The sequence below is a fragment of the Ostrinia nubilalis genome, chromosome 6, assembly GCF_963855985.1.
Source record: "Ostrinia nubilalis chromosome 6, ilOstNubi1.1, whole genome shotgun sequence".
Lineage (NCBI taxonomy): Eukaryota > Metazoa > Arthropoda > Insecta > Lepidoptera > Crambidae > Ostrinia > Ostrinia nubilalis.
Window position 1 is genome coordinate 5,822,137 of NC_087093.1, and position 19,191 is coordinate 5,841,327.

Genomic DNA, 19,191 nt, shown 5'->3' on the forward strand with positions numbered 1-19,191 from the left:
TGAACTTTTGGCCTGACCATCATTTTTCATCAGGTAAGATACTGGCCAAGAGTTTTCTAATTATAGTTATAACACCCACTTTTCCACAGTATCTCAATGGACTTACTCGTATAAATCAAGATAAACACTTACATTTTCTGCAGTCTCACAACGGGATCTGCCATCAGATCCTGCGAGGTCTCCTTCAGCGCTATCCGGCGGTTCTCAACAGCGGGGTGAGGGGTCAGCACCAGCCACCCCACGTGGGCGAACCAGAACCCTCGCCGGATGTCGTGGGGGTCCGCCACGGTCTCGGAATACTTGTGGTGCACGCGGTGGTCTAGCGCCCATGTGTAGATGTCCCTCTGCGAAGAAAAGGGGGTCAATAAATCGATTTATTTTGGCCCAAAACTCAGCTCTGTTTCATTTGTGAAATTTCTATATTAGACAAGTCACACGGGAAATCTATGATTGAAATTGAATCGAGTTTCGAGAGTTGTTACATAATACGGAAAATTTTCGGAGTTTTTACGCGCAGAGCGTTTCGTACACTTTCATCGTATTACATGATTCCTACATAATTATTGTATGTATGGCCAGGGGGGTCTCAAAACATTGTTATAAAATAAGTCCTGTTGTCAATCCTTGGCTTAGGAGCGACATCAGTACTGCACTGATAGTATAAGTAGGTATGTAGTTTGTGTAGCTTGTATTGGCTAACTCATAAGTTTTAACTTACAATGATGATCATGGAATTTGGCATGCTAAGCTAATCCGTACCTACTTTAATCTGGCATTTAAACAACATATGAACTTAGTTTTCTCAATTTCTATTAAATTTAAATAAGGGTCCGTTAACCCTTTTTGATGTCACCTAACTTTACTGGATAAATACACGACATCGAGTCGGTGGAGAGCCAAGGAAATATGTGGATATCAAGGGGTTTATTTACGTACATATTCAATAAGCGTATTTTTCAATCGAGAGATAGTAAACATACCCATCTGATGCGATCGATATGTTGAAATGAAAATGTGGATACAGAATATCTATAGGTAAGATTTTATTTTTCTCTGCGTAGCGGTTGAATACAGTTTGAATAGTTATAAATATACGAATTCATACTTTTTAAATCTCTCATTTAATAAAGAGAACATTTTATAAGGGTAGGTACTGTCGAATTTAGCTTAGTGCGACGTGATGTTGAGAAAAGAAGGATGAAGATGAAGAATGAACCTGATCAATGACAATGTGAGAATTTTTTTTTTTACAAAGTTTCATCAACAGATTTGTGTGCATGTTTTCAAGTTCACAGCTAACTATACTGTTTACAGTTGGCCGTCACCATGCGAGGGGTTAACGCGGCAATTGACTCCAGTTGCCGGACGAGGTCGGGCTCTACATTTGGTTGCGAGTTGCGACATCTTTTGAGACTGTGGCTGGAAATTAAATATTGATTTGCATACGCAGCGGTAATTTTTTTATGTAATTTTGAAATGATAATTTTAGTCAATATATGTATAATTTGTTATTAAATCTATAAAATTTAATTATATTGTATCTTACCGGTTCGATTCACGACCATCAGAGTCCAAACAATAAACTTTATGACATGCGTTTGCATTTAATAATGGGAGTTTGCATCGTCTGTCTACATTTTGTTTCGACAAATAAAGTAGAGTCGCCATGTATTTTTTTTATCAATTTATTTAAAGCGTGAATCATCTATACTTATAATAAATCTGTAGAGAGGTCAATTCTGTACATGAAATATATTTTCAAAATAACTATCAGGGGGTGATTAGTGATCGATACTGATGCCAAAAATGCAATCAGTAAATTTTTGTCTGTCTGTCTGTCTGTCTGTCTGTCTGTCTGTCTGTATGTTCCTTATAGAAACAAAAACTACTCGACGGATTTTAACGAAACTTGGTACAATTATTCTTCATACTCCTGGGCAGGTTATAGGATACTTAGGAATTCCCACGGGACCGGGAATTGGGGGGAAAATCTTTTTTTATGAAAAATCTAAACTTCTTAAGTTAGACGCTTGAAATTTGGCATGCAGGTACCTTAGTAAACTTAAAGCTTAGTTACAACAGGATATTGCAAAATTCCCACGGGAACGGGGGTTAGCGGGAAAAAACATTTGTATGAAAAAATCTAAACCGCGTAAGATAGACGCTTGAAATTTGGCATGCAGGTACCTTAGTAAACTTAAAGCTTAGTTACAACAGGATATTGCAAAATTCCCACGGGAACGGGAGTTAGCGGGAAAAAACATTTGTATGAAAAAATCTTAACCGTGTAAGATAGATGAAGGGGTAAAACGGGATCCACGCGTACGAAGTTGCGGGCGGCCGCTAGTTTTACAATAAGATTATTAATGACTAAAAATAATTTTCCTTGAAAATTGAAGATTTAATAACTTAGTTTTTAGTGCCAGTCTTGTAACTGGAATAATCAATGAAACCATTTAATATTGGTTGCTTTAATACTTTTTAAATGGCTTCATCAATTTACCAGCCCTCTGCTAGCTTGATTAATTTCCACGAATTTAGATTTAATTAAAAAATGTTTTTTTTTGGTTGTTTAAAAAGTTTGATCTTTGAAATATGATAAGGACACTCACTTTCCCAATTTGGGATTTGATTAATACAGAATGAGCCTGAAATCCACTGATCGAAGTACATTTTACAGAATCAATTACCCTTAGGTAATTTAGTATTTAAAGCATGTTCCCTTTTCTGTGAAATACATAGAATATTTCTGTGAAATACATATAATATACCTACGTGAAAGTAAATTTATGCGACAGTATTTTGGCTGGAATTAAGGTGTCATAAAATTTTCATAAAGCATTTCCCATTTTTCTTTTATTGTAATGTCATGGGAACAGTAGTGCCCTAGTTAGCCGCACTATTAAGCTAGTACCATTAAGTATTCTGTGACTACGCTTTCTAGGCGGGGCGTGGTGGCTGAATACTTAATTGAACCAATACAGGGCACACGAGGTGCAAACACGCGATCGGTAGTAATTACTTTCATTAATGGACAAATGTATTAGATTACCGGATAATTTTTATTTACAATATGAATGATAATAAGGCTTTGGCGTGGCGTGATAATGATAGAAACAATGTGATTGTCGCGTCGTGCACTACTTATAGATAAGTATGAAACATGGTATCTTCTCGGTTGATTCAAGGTTCATTTATTCAAAATTGAGGATAGCTACTTACACAAATAAAATGGAGATAGACACAAAATTATTCACTTTTAAAAACTACAATTTATTAATGATTTCAGTTTAATTTTAAAGGCATCATTAAAGGAATTCACGCGATACTTACTGAAAGGTTACTGGTCAGTGAATCGTGCACAAGCGTAATTACTTTAATGCGGCATTCGTGTGTTTTTACAAAAACGTTTAGTCTCTTTATAATTGGTTCTGATCCTCAGTCTTATAGATTTTGATGTAATTTTCGTGGAATCTTTAATACATTCTGGGATCATTTGGCCAATGATTCATAGGGTATTGACCATTGAATATACATAGGGTATTGACGTAAAGAGACTGAGCATTAATTTCATAGCGCTCTCTATAACACACTGCGCACCATTGAGGTTTCTTGAGAGACCTCGTTTCAGTTATGGAACTCTCTCTAGAAACCCTTTATTTTTGGAACCCTTTATTATATCCACAAAACTTGGACAAAAAATGTTAACTAAAATGTTTTACTGTCGGAAGAAGTGTCCGCGACACTTTGGTAATTTTCGTTCATTTGTACGGCATGGGAATTGGACTTTTCCTACCCTTTCTTATTTAATTCGCGCTCCTAAAACTGATTAAACACGTTAGGGGTTTAGGAGGAGAGGTAAGAATAAATCGTTTTCATAACTTTACTTAAGCTTTGAGATGCCTGGAGGAGGCACACATATTTCAGAATAATGAATGCAATTCACAGCGAGTGAAAAACGGATACAGGACTGCAATCTACTTATAACCGACTTCAAAAAAAGGAGATTCTCAATTCGAGTGTATTTTTTAGTACAGGTACTTAAGTATTTCCCCGAAATAGTTTTTTAGAACATGACTTCTTAAGAACTGCGTGTGTACACCTACACTTTTCTCCTCTGGATACGGCGGCAAGCTTAGCTAGACAATAATAGAAATCGATCCACTTGTTTCCAATTCTTTCCTTATTTTGTTACTTTAAATGTATTTTAGAATGGTTAGGATATTGAAATCGGATTCTAACAGATTAAGACATGCATTAAACTGTGAAGTGCCATTTGTTATCTAAATTATGTGGTAGTTTTATTGCGTTATTTACTGCAGCTAGAGTTCTTTACAATAAACGAGTTGTAAGAACGACAATAGAAAATTGTATTATACATGGTTTGAGTTAATAGCCTATTGTAGTAGTGGAATTTATTTACTAGTTTCAATTATTGTTTCCAATAGCTGTGTACTATACTGATCGAAACAATGCGAAAATCTGATAGTCAAAGATGTTGGAGAGGCAATCTTACCTAGATTTAATAACGGTTTCTTTTCAAAAGGTTTAAAGTATCAATTGAAACGCTATCAAACATTTCTCTGACATTTGATGCTTGTAGAAAATACAATCCAAATAACAAGTAAAATCTTGGTTCAATTAATGAGGCGTATTAGATAATAATAAGTATTTTGCGTGTAAAATAACAATGATTTTGTATGTAAAATAAATGATGAACCGAACAAACATGAAAAAAAATACATTGAATTTTTGAACAACGAAGTAGGTACCTACTCAATCATATGTTTTGATAAAATTGTTGAAGCAAAAGAGAAAGTTTTTATCAGGTCATATGGAGCATTCGGACGCGTGCAAACCACAAAAGTGAACCATTGGGGAAAACCCTTAATCAGAAGTAGAATTACGAGTAGGATATTGTACCTATGTTGTTAAAATGACGAAATGAGTCAGTCACGTGTTCAATGGTCAAGCATTGTTTACTAACATGGAAAGTCCCAATTTTAATAAAATTAACTTAAGGAGTTATAATATTTATAATGCAAATAATGCTAGAAAAAAATCTTGTGAGTAAGGGTCTCAATAAATTTCTATTATTGACTATAGAAACGCCTATCCAAGGCCAAGTGCTAACAATATTGGTCTCTTAGCTTTGGGTACGAACGGTTCCTCTGATGAAGAAATTATTTTATGCTAAACAATATAAATTGGATTTGCGTCATCATGTCTATGACAGCTTAAATTTATTTGCCGTCGGGGATTAAACAGTCGATGCTAGATGATGTCATAATAAATTATTATAATTTGACACTTGCTTTTCAACTTACTAGAAGTTATAATCATATCCACAAATACATAAAGAGCCTATCTACATACGTAGACCATTTTTGCGAATGGCTCATTTAAATTTGTATTACGGAAACTAGACATTCTAAATATTAACTAAGAAAATAAAGGGTAATTACGGTATTAAATTAATAACTCATTTTGTCACTTACTTGTCCTGTAATAGTGAAAAGGATAGCAAGTAGGGCCCGTAGCGGCGTCCGCGCACGATACGCGCGGTGCGACCACAGCCGATGCACGCCTGCCGTGATGCCGAAGCCCGACGTGTATATTGTGGCAAATGCTGGAAAATTTGACAAAATTTAACTAGACAAAAGAACTGATGATATTAGGACTAGGTATGAGATCAAACCTACAAACGGGGCACTATTTAAAACACAGCAATTTTAAGCTATAAAAATTTAAATTGACAAATATTGATGCAACGCGCTAATGTTATTTAAACTTACAGAGAATTATTAATTATAGTTACTAATTATGATACTTTTGGAAAGAATCCGAAAAAGTGCATACTTTACAGACCACCATTAATAAAATTTATGTTGTGAAAATGAGCGCGAAAAATCCCACAATGAAAACAACTGACAGTCGAAATCGGGCAGAAGAAAAAGAAAAGTTTAAGCGGCCAGAAGCGCGACCAAGGAGTTTCTTTGCTTTAGTTAGACTCGGACATTGACATTTGAGTCTTTTTTCTTAAATGTAATAGACTAAGAGCTAGTGAACGCCAGACCTACGTTATTTTATAAAGGCTGAAAGTTTGTCAGCGCATGCTCCCAACATAGCTAAGAACCATGGCCAAACATGAAGTTTGGGTCATGGTGGCTTTGGCAGACAGACGGTACTAAAGGTGTGTAAAATACAGACTTAATTACGTGAAAGTATAAAGGCTGATTTTTTGATATTTCCTTCAAAATGTTATTAGAAATGACGTCATTCATTGACAGACACCTACCATGGTGGAAACCCTTAGCCAGACACCTTAAAGTTCATGAAAATGTAGTCCTACTTACGTCATACTATAAAAGCTGATATTTGCATAAAATATTTGAACCATCATTTGATGAAGTTTCCTCATCAGCCAGACACTTCTGATGGTTCCTTCGCCTTGCCAGACAGCTTTTAGGGTGGCTGAAAGTGCGAACGCGAGGCACTATAAATATTGTTTTTTGTACTTTTTCTTAAGTTACTCAAGTATTTGAGTCTGTAAATCATCATATGTTGATGAGCTGATGATGGAAGGTAAGTACAACTCCTTAAGGCTTAGGTAGGTAATCCCTAATTTTAAAGTGATTACCTCTGAAAGTTGCCTAGAGTAAAGTTCTTAGCAACATTAGCATTACCTATGTTAATGCTAATGTTGCTAAGAACTTTACTCTAGGCGTTTAGCAACTATTTCGAAGAGAAAATTTGTGGTACCATATTTTCCGTGTATATAAATTCTAGTGAGGATTTGGGGGTCCTAATTCAATATAGAATTGTTATAGAATTATTTGATACTATACATTTGATTATACTATGCATAGTAATAAATATATCGTGATGGTTTCGCTGGAAGAATACTCTGCAGCGCAACCACTTTCAATAACAAAATACGGCGAAACCTGAGACATAGCTTTTTTTAAAATAGGACTAGAATTTTATAGACATTTCATAGATTAATTTTAGAAACTTACACTAGTTAAATCAAAAGTACTTCCGCCGGGGAGCATGACGTCAATTATCCTACAACTTCTAAGCGTTAAGGAGTTGTACCTTCCATCAACATGGGATGATGACTAGCTGATGCAAACACCCAAATAACTTTAGAAACTATACTTATATATACTGGTTAAAGAATTGTCCTCCAACTCTTAAGCCTTAAGAAGTTGTACTTACCTTCCATCATCAGCTCATCAACATGAGATGATGATTTACAGACTCAAAATACTTGAGTAACTTAAGAAAAAGTACAAAAAACAATATTTATAGTGCCTCGCGTTCCCACTTTCAGCCACCCTAAAAGCTGTCTGGCAAGGCGAAGGAACCATCAGAAGTGTCTGGCTGATGAGGAAACTTCATCAAATAATAGTTCAAATATTTTATGTAAATATCAGCTTTTATAGTATGACGTAAGTAGGACTACATTTTCATGAACTTTAAGGTGTCTGGCTAAGGGTTTCCACCATGGTAGGTGTCTGTCAATGAATGACGTCATTTCTAATAACATTTTGAAGGAAATATCAAAAAATCAGCCTTTATACTTTGACGTAATTAAGTTGGTATTTTACACACTTTTAGTACCGTCTGTCTGCCAAAGCCACCATTACCCAAACTTCATGTTTGGCCATGGTTCTTAGCTATTTTGGGAGCATGCGCTGACAAACTTTCAGCCTTTATAAAATAACGTAGGTCTGGCGTTCACTAGCTCTTAGTCTATAAGCCAGTCTTATTCGTTACCATTTGAAATAAATTATGTATAGATAGGGACTTTTTGGCGGAAGAATGAAGCGTCATGCGAAGCAAGTTTTATTTTCAAGGAATTTCGTTGAGCTGAACATACTATTTGAAACGTTAATTTGACACTGGCTAAATCTGCAAAATACACGAACCAAGGAAAAAGAGACACGCTGGCTGAAAATCTAATAATACCTACCTACCTAATAGTATCTAAGATAGCTTATTAGGATTAGCCATTTAAAGCTATCTGCAGTCTTTTACATAATTGAGTCTGTTAATAACGTGGTCTGTTAACAACTTTACAGAAATAATACCCAAACCTAATAAGATTGAGTTGTCAATTATTTGGAAGTTTACTTACGAACCAACAATATAGAAAAGTGTGTGGGTGGGACTCAACAATTCTCACTGTTGGTTTAGGTCGTAGACCAGGTCTGTGGATGACAGAAAATTCGATATCTATTCTAATTCGTGATCGCAAAGTTATCGAGTTACGCCAAAACTGTAGATTTATCGTAGTAGTGAATCTGTTACATTGTAAATTAGTTATGGATCACGATTAGCGACGTGTCTAAGTGTCAACTAGCAATAATATTGTTCGTGCTTTTACACTTAAAATCAGCTAGGCATAACTTTAGTATATTATGTGAATAAATTATATACCTAACAAAGAATATCGTACTGTAGTTTTCTTAGTTGTTGTTTAAATTTTACAAAAAAATACCCTCAAAACAAGGTTACATAAAATTAACGTATCGATTGATGCTTTTGAGATAAACAGAACGTAACATATTTGACAAAACTCAGCCTTTGAGAAAACGAATAAAATACACTACTTAAATTTAATAAGCTAAAAGAAACTTCTTACTAATCGTTTTAGTAAGGTAGTTAAGATAGTCGAAGTCAAAGCGTCTAGTGCTTAGGGAGGTAGAGCTAACTTTCATCATTACTCGAAACTTGCTAACGAGTTATTTAGGCTAGGCTTTTAGGCCTTCTCATCATAATTAATTTACTGGTTGTCTCATACGTCTGGGATCCTAAATTAATACAATTAATCTAAAATTAAACTCGTCTGCTGGACAATGTTTTTGAAAGGAAAATCCGAAACGAAATGTTAGCCAGGAATTAAACCTGGATTTAAAAAATACTTGCTCCGAAGTAATGACAAAATAAGATAAACTTTTAGACTTTTATACTCATTAAAATAATGGTTTAAAAACACTTACCAAATAATACTGTGAAGAATTTCACTTGGAAACTTAGAACCAGATAAAGTCCATATAATGACACTAAATGCAACGCTACTTGTACTATGAGATCTGGCCACTTTATCCTCGGCCTGAATTCCATCGCTTCATATTCACTAATATCGAAGTCTTCGTTTCGGAGTACTGGATCATCACCACTATTCACTTTATTTTCACTCTTATTATCACTGCCGTTAAGTCTTAATCTAATCTGAGGGTGGGCCTCCCCACAGATGGGAACGTCCTGCTGCGCTGGAGCCATTCTGTGGACAAAACAAAAGAATTTCAAATATTGTTTTTCTATTATTTTCGGAATGTTGTAACTTTGAAGGAGTAAACATGGTTATGTTGTTACGTATTCGTTAATTTATGTTTAATTTCATAGTACAGTTTGAGTTTGGAATACGCTTTGTCAAACAGGGTCCCCACATCAAGAAGTTTTAGACGCGTTGTGTGTACTCGTAATAAGTTTAAGTCGGAAACTTCATCAAAAGTGTATCACCAGTTCACGCATTATGAATTTTAATATAAGGCTGTATTAAAAGAGTAAAAGCAACTAGACAGTTTCTTTATTTTGAGATTTTAAACGTTTATTTTAGGAATATTTTTACCGAATGTTCGTTTCAATAAGAGTCTCTTGTATGTATGTTGACTGATCATTAATATTCAGTAGTTCGAACTAAGCTTTTCAAACCCCATCATTTATCAAGACGACAGGTATTGAGTACGAACCTAGTTCACTTCGTTGGGAACGTGTTACCGGGTTTTATGGCAAAATGATCTAGTTAGTCAAAGTTATATAAATATAATAATAAAAAACTATGACCACAAACAGGTATGCTTTGTACCAGAATACTGCAATTCACGTACTTTTTGTAACTTTAAACTTTTAACTTTTTGTAACACACACACACACACACACACGCGCACGCACGCGCGCACACACACACACACACACACACTGACACGCGGTACAATAGAGATTTGAATAAGTTCTACTTAAATATTGTTAACACAAGAGCGGTGTTTCCTAACACAAGCAACTGTATGCTTAAAAGGAAACTCCAAACCCTGTATGTTATTTAATGTACTTTTGTAATGAAATAAAATATTTTGTATTTTGTATTTATTTTTGTATTTTTGTATTTGTAACTTGATTGCTATAAAATAATATTTTATTTCATTTATTACGAGATAATGAATTTAAGTGGTGTTATTAGAGTAGCGGATACTGATATTATTTTAATTGCTAATTATTACCTGTAGGTATTCAAGAGCAGTTTTCCGAATGTTTTTTTTAAATATTTATAATTAATTACCACGATTAAAAAAACTAAACAGTGATTACATAATCCCAATTTTCTGTAGAGCTCGGTTAATTTTAGTATTAATTCAGTCTAAAAAGGCTTCTGAGAATGAATTCTAAACTACACAGGTGTTTTTCCTCTAGACGACAACTTTTAAAATGAAATCGTAAGTGGCCATGGTTGCGTTATGATAAGGTTGGGTTATTATCAGTTTAAGTTGACACAGGTGGTCAAACCCAGGGTGACTAAGTTGTTGTGGCGGACTAAGATATTAATGTAGTTTTTAGGATACGCTATCGGTATTGATATATTGTGTAAATACCCTAATAAGAGTAAGGCTGCATTTTGAATGTATTTTTATTTTGCTGAGTATTTTCGGTCTGAAACTCTATAGTAAAAAAATATAGTTATCGCTTTATTTCCAAGATGAACGGACAACTGCATTTATAAATCTAAATACTGCGTAGCAACGATGCATGCTAATAATAAATAGTGATGTATAAAAGCTTAACAGATTTATAACGATAACCGTGACAAGGATTGCCAAAATACAATTTTCCTGAATAAATTAGTCATACATTGTGTGTTAGTAATTTATTAATGAAACTTAAAAGTACCAAATGTACCTACGCTTCTTTAAGCAGTGATATATTAGTGTCTGGACATGTTATACTGATATTTCTGAAAATTAATCACTTTGTGGAGTCATCCTTAGATAATCGTAGAGGTAAAGGAAAGTGAGTTAATGTTAATCATTGACTCATATACAATAAATAGATAACAAAACACCAGCATGACAACATGCAAATAGGAAGTTGATTAGTTTTATACGCTGGGTAAAATATAAATAAATATTTAATGGCATGGTAACTATTTGTTAATGTAAGTCATATCTTAAATACCTAAGTAATCTTAATATATTTCTTACTTAAGTACCTACTCTTAGGGACTCAAGAAATATTTCAATATTAGGTACTTAGTTTATAAACTGTTCTTACATCAATGATTAAATAAAGTTTTGTAAATACGTAAACCTAAAACACCAGCACAAAGTAGATAAGAAGGTTACTTACAGGATTTTGATTGACCTATTGTTGTACATTTTTTTAAACCGACTGAATTTTACCCACGTTACCCACGTTTTGTATCTATCTAGACTAATGTGATTTAGCAAAACCTCCCAAACTTGTCTTAGTAACTCCAAGTCTTTAATCCGTATGTTTTATGAGGTAATAATATGCATAGATAACGCAAATTATGCACCTCTTATCGTTCAAAGTAAACTCATTTATCTGGTTTATATTCATTATACAGCATACTATATTATTCCATATCCTTTGGTTTCATAATCTCACAGATAGCAGAAGTAAACAGTGCCTCGACGATTCTTCGTATGATTTTTTTATGAACTTGAATGGTTGTAAGCGGAATGTGATGTGGAAGGAAAATTATTTAATGCCAGGTTTCGTGTTCAGTAGGCCTATACAAGATGAATTTTTCAAAAGTGTATCGGTCAAGTATGAAACTACTTGGGTAGTTTGAAATATGAAATAGTAATAATGCTATAGGCTCGCAGTCGTTCTTGGTAGAAACTAAAATGGAATCTCTCGATCTTTTAAAAATAAATATTCTACTGGAATTATTGAAAATATTATAATTATAAACAAACACACTATGTTTCATTTTAGAATTCAATAGTGTCGCTTATAGGATTAAATTCTGTGAAATAATATTTATAATGAAATAGTACGAACACTTGACAAATAATTATTAATACATTTTACCCTATCCCAGGATTTTCCCTTATATTCCAAGAAATGGTCCTATTAAGAAGTACTTGAGCCCAAACGGTGGTGTTTCATAATACCTAAACGTATTTTTTTTAAATGACTGCCTTTTACAGCTACCTTCTGGCATAGCTTCTGGGCACAATTTTTATAAATAATGATAATTACCAGGAAAGATTTATAAGTTATAACAGAATGGAGCTCGACGCCTGCCTGAATATTCTCTCCATAATACTAGGAACTGTGCTACTGCTGGAAATTTGTGATTTTAATGCGTAGAGGTTATTTATAAAGGTTTGAATAAATGCACACAGATTTGTAAGTACTATTATTATAGCCATTTGATTTTGATAGCGAAATGTTGGAGTAACCAAGAATTCATCAAGGAATTGAATAAAATGCTACGAGAGCTTACAGACGAGCGACTGACTAATTTGCTAGTGGTTGTTTGTCACTTGTCGTTAGCTGTCACTAATGAACTATCGCTCATCTCCTGTAAGCACCTGGAGAGGCCTTTGTTTATTTCACAAATGGGCAATTGGAAGCCACGTCAAATTTTCGTTTTCACTGAACAAGTATTACATTAATTCACATGAAAATTAGTGGTCTAGAATAATTTAATTGCATTATAAAACAAAGTTACAGCTACACTTATAAATGTACAATTTTGTTGCAAAATAGCTTCTAATACAATCACATACGATGCCAATGTTTAGCGTGATGCTCTATCGTCTATTATTTATCCTCAATAGCAGAGTAAATACAAATGAGTAGGTCATCTTCATAGAAACGCCCGAGCGCGGTTTGTATGTGAGCGCGCCAATACGTATGCGGCGCGTACGCACACACTGACAAAATTTTGCGTTGATTAGCGGTGAGGTGCGCTGAATTTTGTCAGTGTGTGCGTGCGCGCCGTATACGTATTAGCGCGCGCTCACATACAAACCGCTCTCGGTGCGTTTCTATGAAGATGACCTACTCATTTGTATTTACTCTGTCAATAGCTACACGAGTGGCGGCTTAAGACCAAGTATCGTTTCATACTACGGGCCAGTGAGCACTGCAACGGTGACATCATTGTACATTCGGTTATGTCATGCAAGGCCACCGAGGTTATATTTACTACGTGGAATATTTCTATAAGAATTCGTCAACAGTTCATTTATAAAATTGCCTAGTGCATCGGCATTCAGGAATTTAAAGTGGCGCCAAAATACAGCGAGTTGCTTTTAGATTTTAAAGTTTTAATCCATAATAGTAGGTTATCTACAGCTTATGCAAGTAAATACTTTGGCTTTGACTTTAGAATTGACACAATCGTAAGCTTCTATTGGCGATCGAAAAAAAAACATATCATCAGTCAATTAATCTAACGAGCCCTACTTAGCTCAGGTAAATCTGAAATTAAACCAGCAGAACAGTGACATCGAAACAAAATATAATATTACATTGTCTAGCTAAGAAACAGATGTGTGAATGTTAACGAAATTATTTGGTAACAATATGTCGTCATAATGTCGAAAATAAACGATTCTATCATCAACACTGATCTGTGGATATGCTAATTGCACATAATAGCATGCTAGTCGCTTATAATTTGACATAGCCACGTTGCTTTTAGCAAGTTTAACAACTTATTATCAGATACGATGAATTAAAAATCAAAGCAACCAGTGTGTTTACAAACGATTTTTGAAAACGTTTTAAATATTCAATGAGCTCTACATAAATATTTGATCTGGTAACCATTTAATTCTGTGTCATTTTAACGTAGTTTCAAAAGACCTCTGATTTTTTCCACTGGTCGGATGATGCTTTGTTTGCGTCGAGTCAACGACAACAAACCACGGGGCTGTTATACTATAGGTAAATGTAATCAATGATTATGCTCGTAACTAATTAATTACTGTATGACTCAATCGTCTATTACATATACTAAATTAATCACATAGGCCAGCCTAAAGCTTCTGGATGGACTTTGATAAAAATACAAAACCGCGGAGAAAATTATTTTAATCTGAAATAAACTGAGAAATATAAAGTTGTATCTGTGCGTGCTTATGTCTATGTTGTGAAACCGATTACCTAAACACTATAAATAGACATAATTTTTAAACTTGCTCGGGTCAAGGTGAATTGAGAAATCTGGCTAGCGAGGAGTATTTTTTAGTAGAAGTCTCTTCACGTAAATTCTGAGGTTAAGCTTGACCCTTACGTTGGATACAGTCCCATATAAACAAAGGGTCTTGCTTGACTAGTCATTATTATTATGGTCGAAAACGATTTTCACGTGAACAAAGTCGCGGGCACAGCTGTCTTTTTGAATCTTCAACTTAGCACATATCTTAGAGCTGAAATAATTGCATGTTATTAGTGAAATTCATTCATTAATACCCGACGTAACTATAATATACCTACTGCTGAAAGTGGAGGTGCTTAAGTGTAATTATCAATCTAAATTCATAGCCTATTGGACCTTTTATTAGCTTTACCAGTAATTTTGATTAATTTATAAGCGAATGCCAAGGTTTAGTATAGGCCTAGGTAATAATTAAACGTAAACTTGTAAAACTGGCTCACTCCGTGATTTGGAACTAGTAACAAATTAATCTTCTTTTTCTTCTTCTTTTGAAGTAATATTCTAATTGGCCAGGAATATTTTTATTACAAAAAAAGTTCATTTATAACTTGTTCAAAACGAGCAGATCTAGCGTTTATTTTAAAAACTTAAATCTAGTTTCAGGTACAAAAACATACTGACTCACAATTTATTGACATCATGTCAGCTATAAATAGAACATCCGAAATGTTCTTTAAATGGCGTTTCATTCATTAAACACAATTACAAGTTAATAAACTTACAACGTAGGCGGTCTCAAGGTTGGCGGATAAATAGAAAGTGGCAAAATTTTGTTTCCGGCTAAATAAGTATAAACACGTGTAATATTCTAAACTTTCTCCAAAAGGGGCTTAAATGTGACGAATTTTCAAATGTTTTGTAATGTGTTTGCTCATGTAAACAAAACATCGTGTTTTGAAGAAATATAGAATCTAAGTTTTACGTTTCCATTCAATTCATTGAATAAAAATGTTTTAAGACCACTTTTTCTTAGTTTACCTTTCAATGGACGGCTTTTACGAGTCTTAAAAATTGGCAATAGATCTCCATGGAGATAGCTATAAGTTAAATGATTTCCTTATTACTTCATCTGCATTAATTTGCGATCGAGTCATCAAACGGCTATAAACTGATATCTAGCTACATTATGAGCGTCAAATAAGCACAGATTAAACAAAACTCAAGGCTGTTCTCCAGGTGTGTCATGAAATGTGTGAGTACCTGCAGTTTTATGTCATCGCATCAATCGAGACATGACGTCATTGCTATAATGGCACGTGCCTATAATAAAGCTTCATCACACTTAAAAGCTAAACTTGGAAAAACCAAGGTAACTCACGTAAAAGTTTATAGTTATTGTGTAAAAGACGAGTGAAATATGAATAAAGAAATAACTATTCTGTTACTGATTTAACGAAAGTTTTAAACAAGGAGTTGATATTCTTACAAAAAAATGAGTCCTATTTAAATAGTGGAAAACTGTCCTATTTAAATGAAAGCAAACTTAATTATGGTACTCGTAATTAACATACAATATAATAATTCGGTATAATATACTTGTAATGATAATTCGAAGTGAAACGGTTTCGGCTGAAAACTTATTGCTTACCTAGTAGTAATAAGTTTTCAGCCTAAACCGTTTTCTGAGTAAAGCAATTCGACGAAATTCAGTTTTGATTATTTTGTTAATACGTTAATGTAATGCTGATGTAACTAGTGGAGGTGTTAAATTTAGCAATTGAACTGTGACCGGTTGGAAATATAGGTAAACAAAATGTCCTAACGATTAGAGATTGCAAACCAGGCATGGGAATTCCTACTAGAGATTGCAACCCGGTATGTTTTTCAACCCGACCGAGCTCGGTTGCATTCGTCGCTAACCGGGCCCTGTGGCTGCTTAAAAAGGCACCAGGCCCTGTGGCCTGTGGCTGTTTTTAATCTCTACTAACGATCGAACTAACGAACTTGATGGGCGTTTTTTCAAACGAATCACAGTATTATAGGTTTTGGTGTGACTGATTGGGAACAAGACGTGATTATAAAATATTCAAATATCAAGGTCACCGACAGTGAAAATATAAATTTTCCTACAAAACAATAACTAAGTGTGGGTCATGGTTAGTCTAAGTTTAGTGTCCATAACATTTGAAATGCTGCGGCTCGTAAACAGCTAGCTCAAAATACGACAGCTCTCATTGTGTGTCACTTGTTAAAATAAATCCGCGCTGGAGTGAGCCGGTAAGAGCCAAAGCACACGATGCAATGCGGCACCGCTAAGATTTCACCGTATCGCACGACGCGGCGCCGCACCACCCGTCTACAATAGATATTCTGAGATATTTTTATGTAAGACGACGCAGCGACACCGCTCGGCCGTCGCACCGGGCCGCAACGCATCGTGTGCTATGGCTCTGACTCTAAAAAGATTATGCACGCTGAATAATATCCGCGCTCAACCATAGTGGCACTGTCAACAAAGCAAAAAACATGCCGGTTTTCAAGTAGGTATTCTGTATTATAAAATAGATTTTGTAGAACTTTTGGTGTGTCAACGTTCTTTAGATTTATTCTAAATCCATGAAGCGTGATTTGACAATACCATTGGAGTTTTTGAAAAAGCTAAACTCTTACATTTTCTATATTATTATTGTATCCGAATATCGGCATATCAAGGTAAACACTAACAACTTATGTCGCTGTAAAGGCGTGAAATTGCAACAAAAATGTTAATATGCTGTCGGCTGTACAGTCTAGACTAAAATTAAGCACATAATTTCTAAGTAGGTATGTATGAATATTTTCACTATTTCACACTTTCACTTCTGAAAGTGAAACGGAAAGTGTTTAAGGAAACCATTACCAGATTAAATTATGTGGTATATGGTGACCAAAGAAGCAATAATTTTGATTTGTGTGCGGATGATCTAAAATCATTATTAAAACAACATCAAAATCATAAAAAAAATTAAGACAGACAGAAGATTAGGCAGAGCGGCGCGGCGTAGCGATTTATATCAAAGCATGGAAAACTTTTTCGTAATTTCAATGTCAATGTTAATTCAATGTCGTTCTTAACCATTTGTTATGCTGTTATTCTATATTGTACAGTCATGCCAGCAAAAACCGAATCGGACTTCATTTGTCTTATTTTTTTACACTTGTTGATTCCATTTCAAAGAGCTATCAGTTACCCCGATTTTATTAATTCAAATCATATTATTTAGTTAATTAATAACTGCAACTACCTTTTGTGGTTTTCATTAAAATGCCGGGAATTTTTCATACGACTTCCTGATATACAAATTAAATTTAATAAAAGAGGTTTCCCTAACAAATTTTCCTCGTTCAATTGGATTTCTATTCAACTCAACCTAAACTGGAATAATTTTTTTAGGTTAGCATCTAAGACATGGCTTAATTTATTGTGATCTTGTCGTGTGGTGTCGACAACAAACCTACACAGTGTCAGCCCAAAACTCCTCAACAAGAGTGGCACTGACAGCCTTAATAAAATCTTCCTGCGTGCAGTTGTTTGGGCACGCAGGACACGACATCATGACATGTGCTTAATTGTGTTGTTGTTGTTATTGTAGCTGTTGTTGATGACCGATCGGTCCCTCACACCCTGTAGCTCTTGTTTTCAATAACAATGTCACCTGAGTCACTTTGTAAATGGATCTGTTATTGAATGAATTAAGGAGTGAATTTGTGGCTGTATAACTCCCAACTGAATTACTGTTATTAATAATTATGTGGTAAAATTTTTCAATTTCTGAGTAACTTTCTGTGTAAGTAAACTGAAATACAGGCAGATGAAACCGCGAGCTAAAGCTAGTAAACAAGAAGATGCCAGATCCATAAACTATAGATTCTGCTGTTATGTGAAATATATTTTTTGATTCATTTAAGAGTTTGATAAAAATGTATAAGTGGAATTTTAATTAATTTCTTCTATGATTAATCATAGTAATTTGCATTTTTAAATCCGAGTATGCAAATTCGCGGGAAAAATCTGTTAAACAACCTTTTAATCAAACGTCTGACGTTTGACAAATGTATCGAATATAAATACCTAAATTACTTTTAAAAATCTATATAATTTTTATTTACACACATTAAATAAATTATGTTATTATAAATATCAAATTTAGGATTAGATAAGCAATCAGACCTTTTATTCACAATATGACAATTTGCGTGATTTGTTTGTTTGACAATCATTGTAATTAGGTACATCATTACGGTTTTCCTTAACTTGTATTTTAATGACAACATACGTTTAAAATGATTCAGTAGGAATTAGGTCATCAGCGACAATGAATTGAGACGTGTTTGTATACTCTACTAATTTTACTTGTGATCTTACTTAACTGGATTATGATTTATTACAAATATAGGTACCTGAAGATAGAATTTAAACTCAAGTTGCATGTCGAAATAAAGCTCAAAATGAAAACGTTTCTGTTTATGACAGAATTTTTATACTACAATAAATAATTTTTATACTACAATAAATAACAAATACAATACATACAGTTTGTGCCTTTTTGCTGTCTTGCAGATTTCCACACGCATGCGGATCTTCCGTGTGCGTGTAGCCCGCGTTATAGGAAAAACATGTAGGTACCTATGAAATAATGTAATGCGGGCAACCCGCATGCGGATCAGTGGGTCTAGACAAAGTTCACTTTAATATCGCAAACTAGTAGAAAGATGGTCGAAAAGCCCTTTTCTTGTACGATGTTTTGATGGATTTTCGATTCAATCAAAAAGTGCCACTTGTTTAGGGGGGCAGATTCGCACGCGTGCCACCGGAAAACGACACTTAGAACTGTACGACATCGCGACAGTCGTACACACCGATTACCTACGCTTAGCAACCATCCGACGAAAAGTTGTTTCAGACATTTTCATACGCTGACATAATTATTATTCAAACAAGCAAATAA

The 19,191-nt window shown here is 34.4% G+C and overlaps 1 protein-coding gene across 4 annotated transcripts in view; it reads right to left on the reverse strand.

Annotated features, from left to right (window-relative positions):
- LOC135072439 (acyl-CoA Delta-9 desaturase-like) overlaps positions 1 to 19,191 on the reverse strand; it is a 30,420-nt gene that overhangs the window by 10,523 nt on the left and 706 nt on the right. Inside the window, exons 1-4 of one of the 4 annotated variants that reach the window (XM_063966337.1) lie at positions 11,410 to 11,500; positions 9,009 to 9,292; positions 5,499 to 5,629; positions 133 to 344 (exon numbers count right to left, since the gene is read on the reverse strand). In XM_063966337.1, coding sequence (XP_063822407.1) covers positions 133 to 344; positions 5,499 to 5,629; positions 9,009 to 9,292; positions 11,410 to 11,438 — 656 coding nt within the window. In that variant the 5' untranslated portion in view covers positions 11,439 to 11,500. Of the gene's footprint in view, positions 1 to 132; positions 345 to 5,498; positions 5,630 to 9,008; positions 9,293 to 10,289; positions 10,556 to 11,409; positions 11,501 to 19,191 lie in introns of those variants that run through there. The other 3 variants (XM_063966341.1, XM_063966339.1, XM_063966340.1) reach the window with 3 other exon arrangements.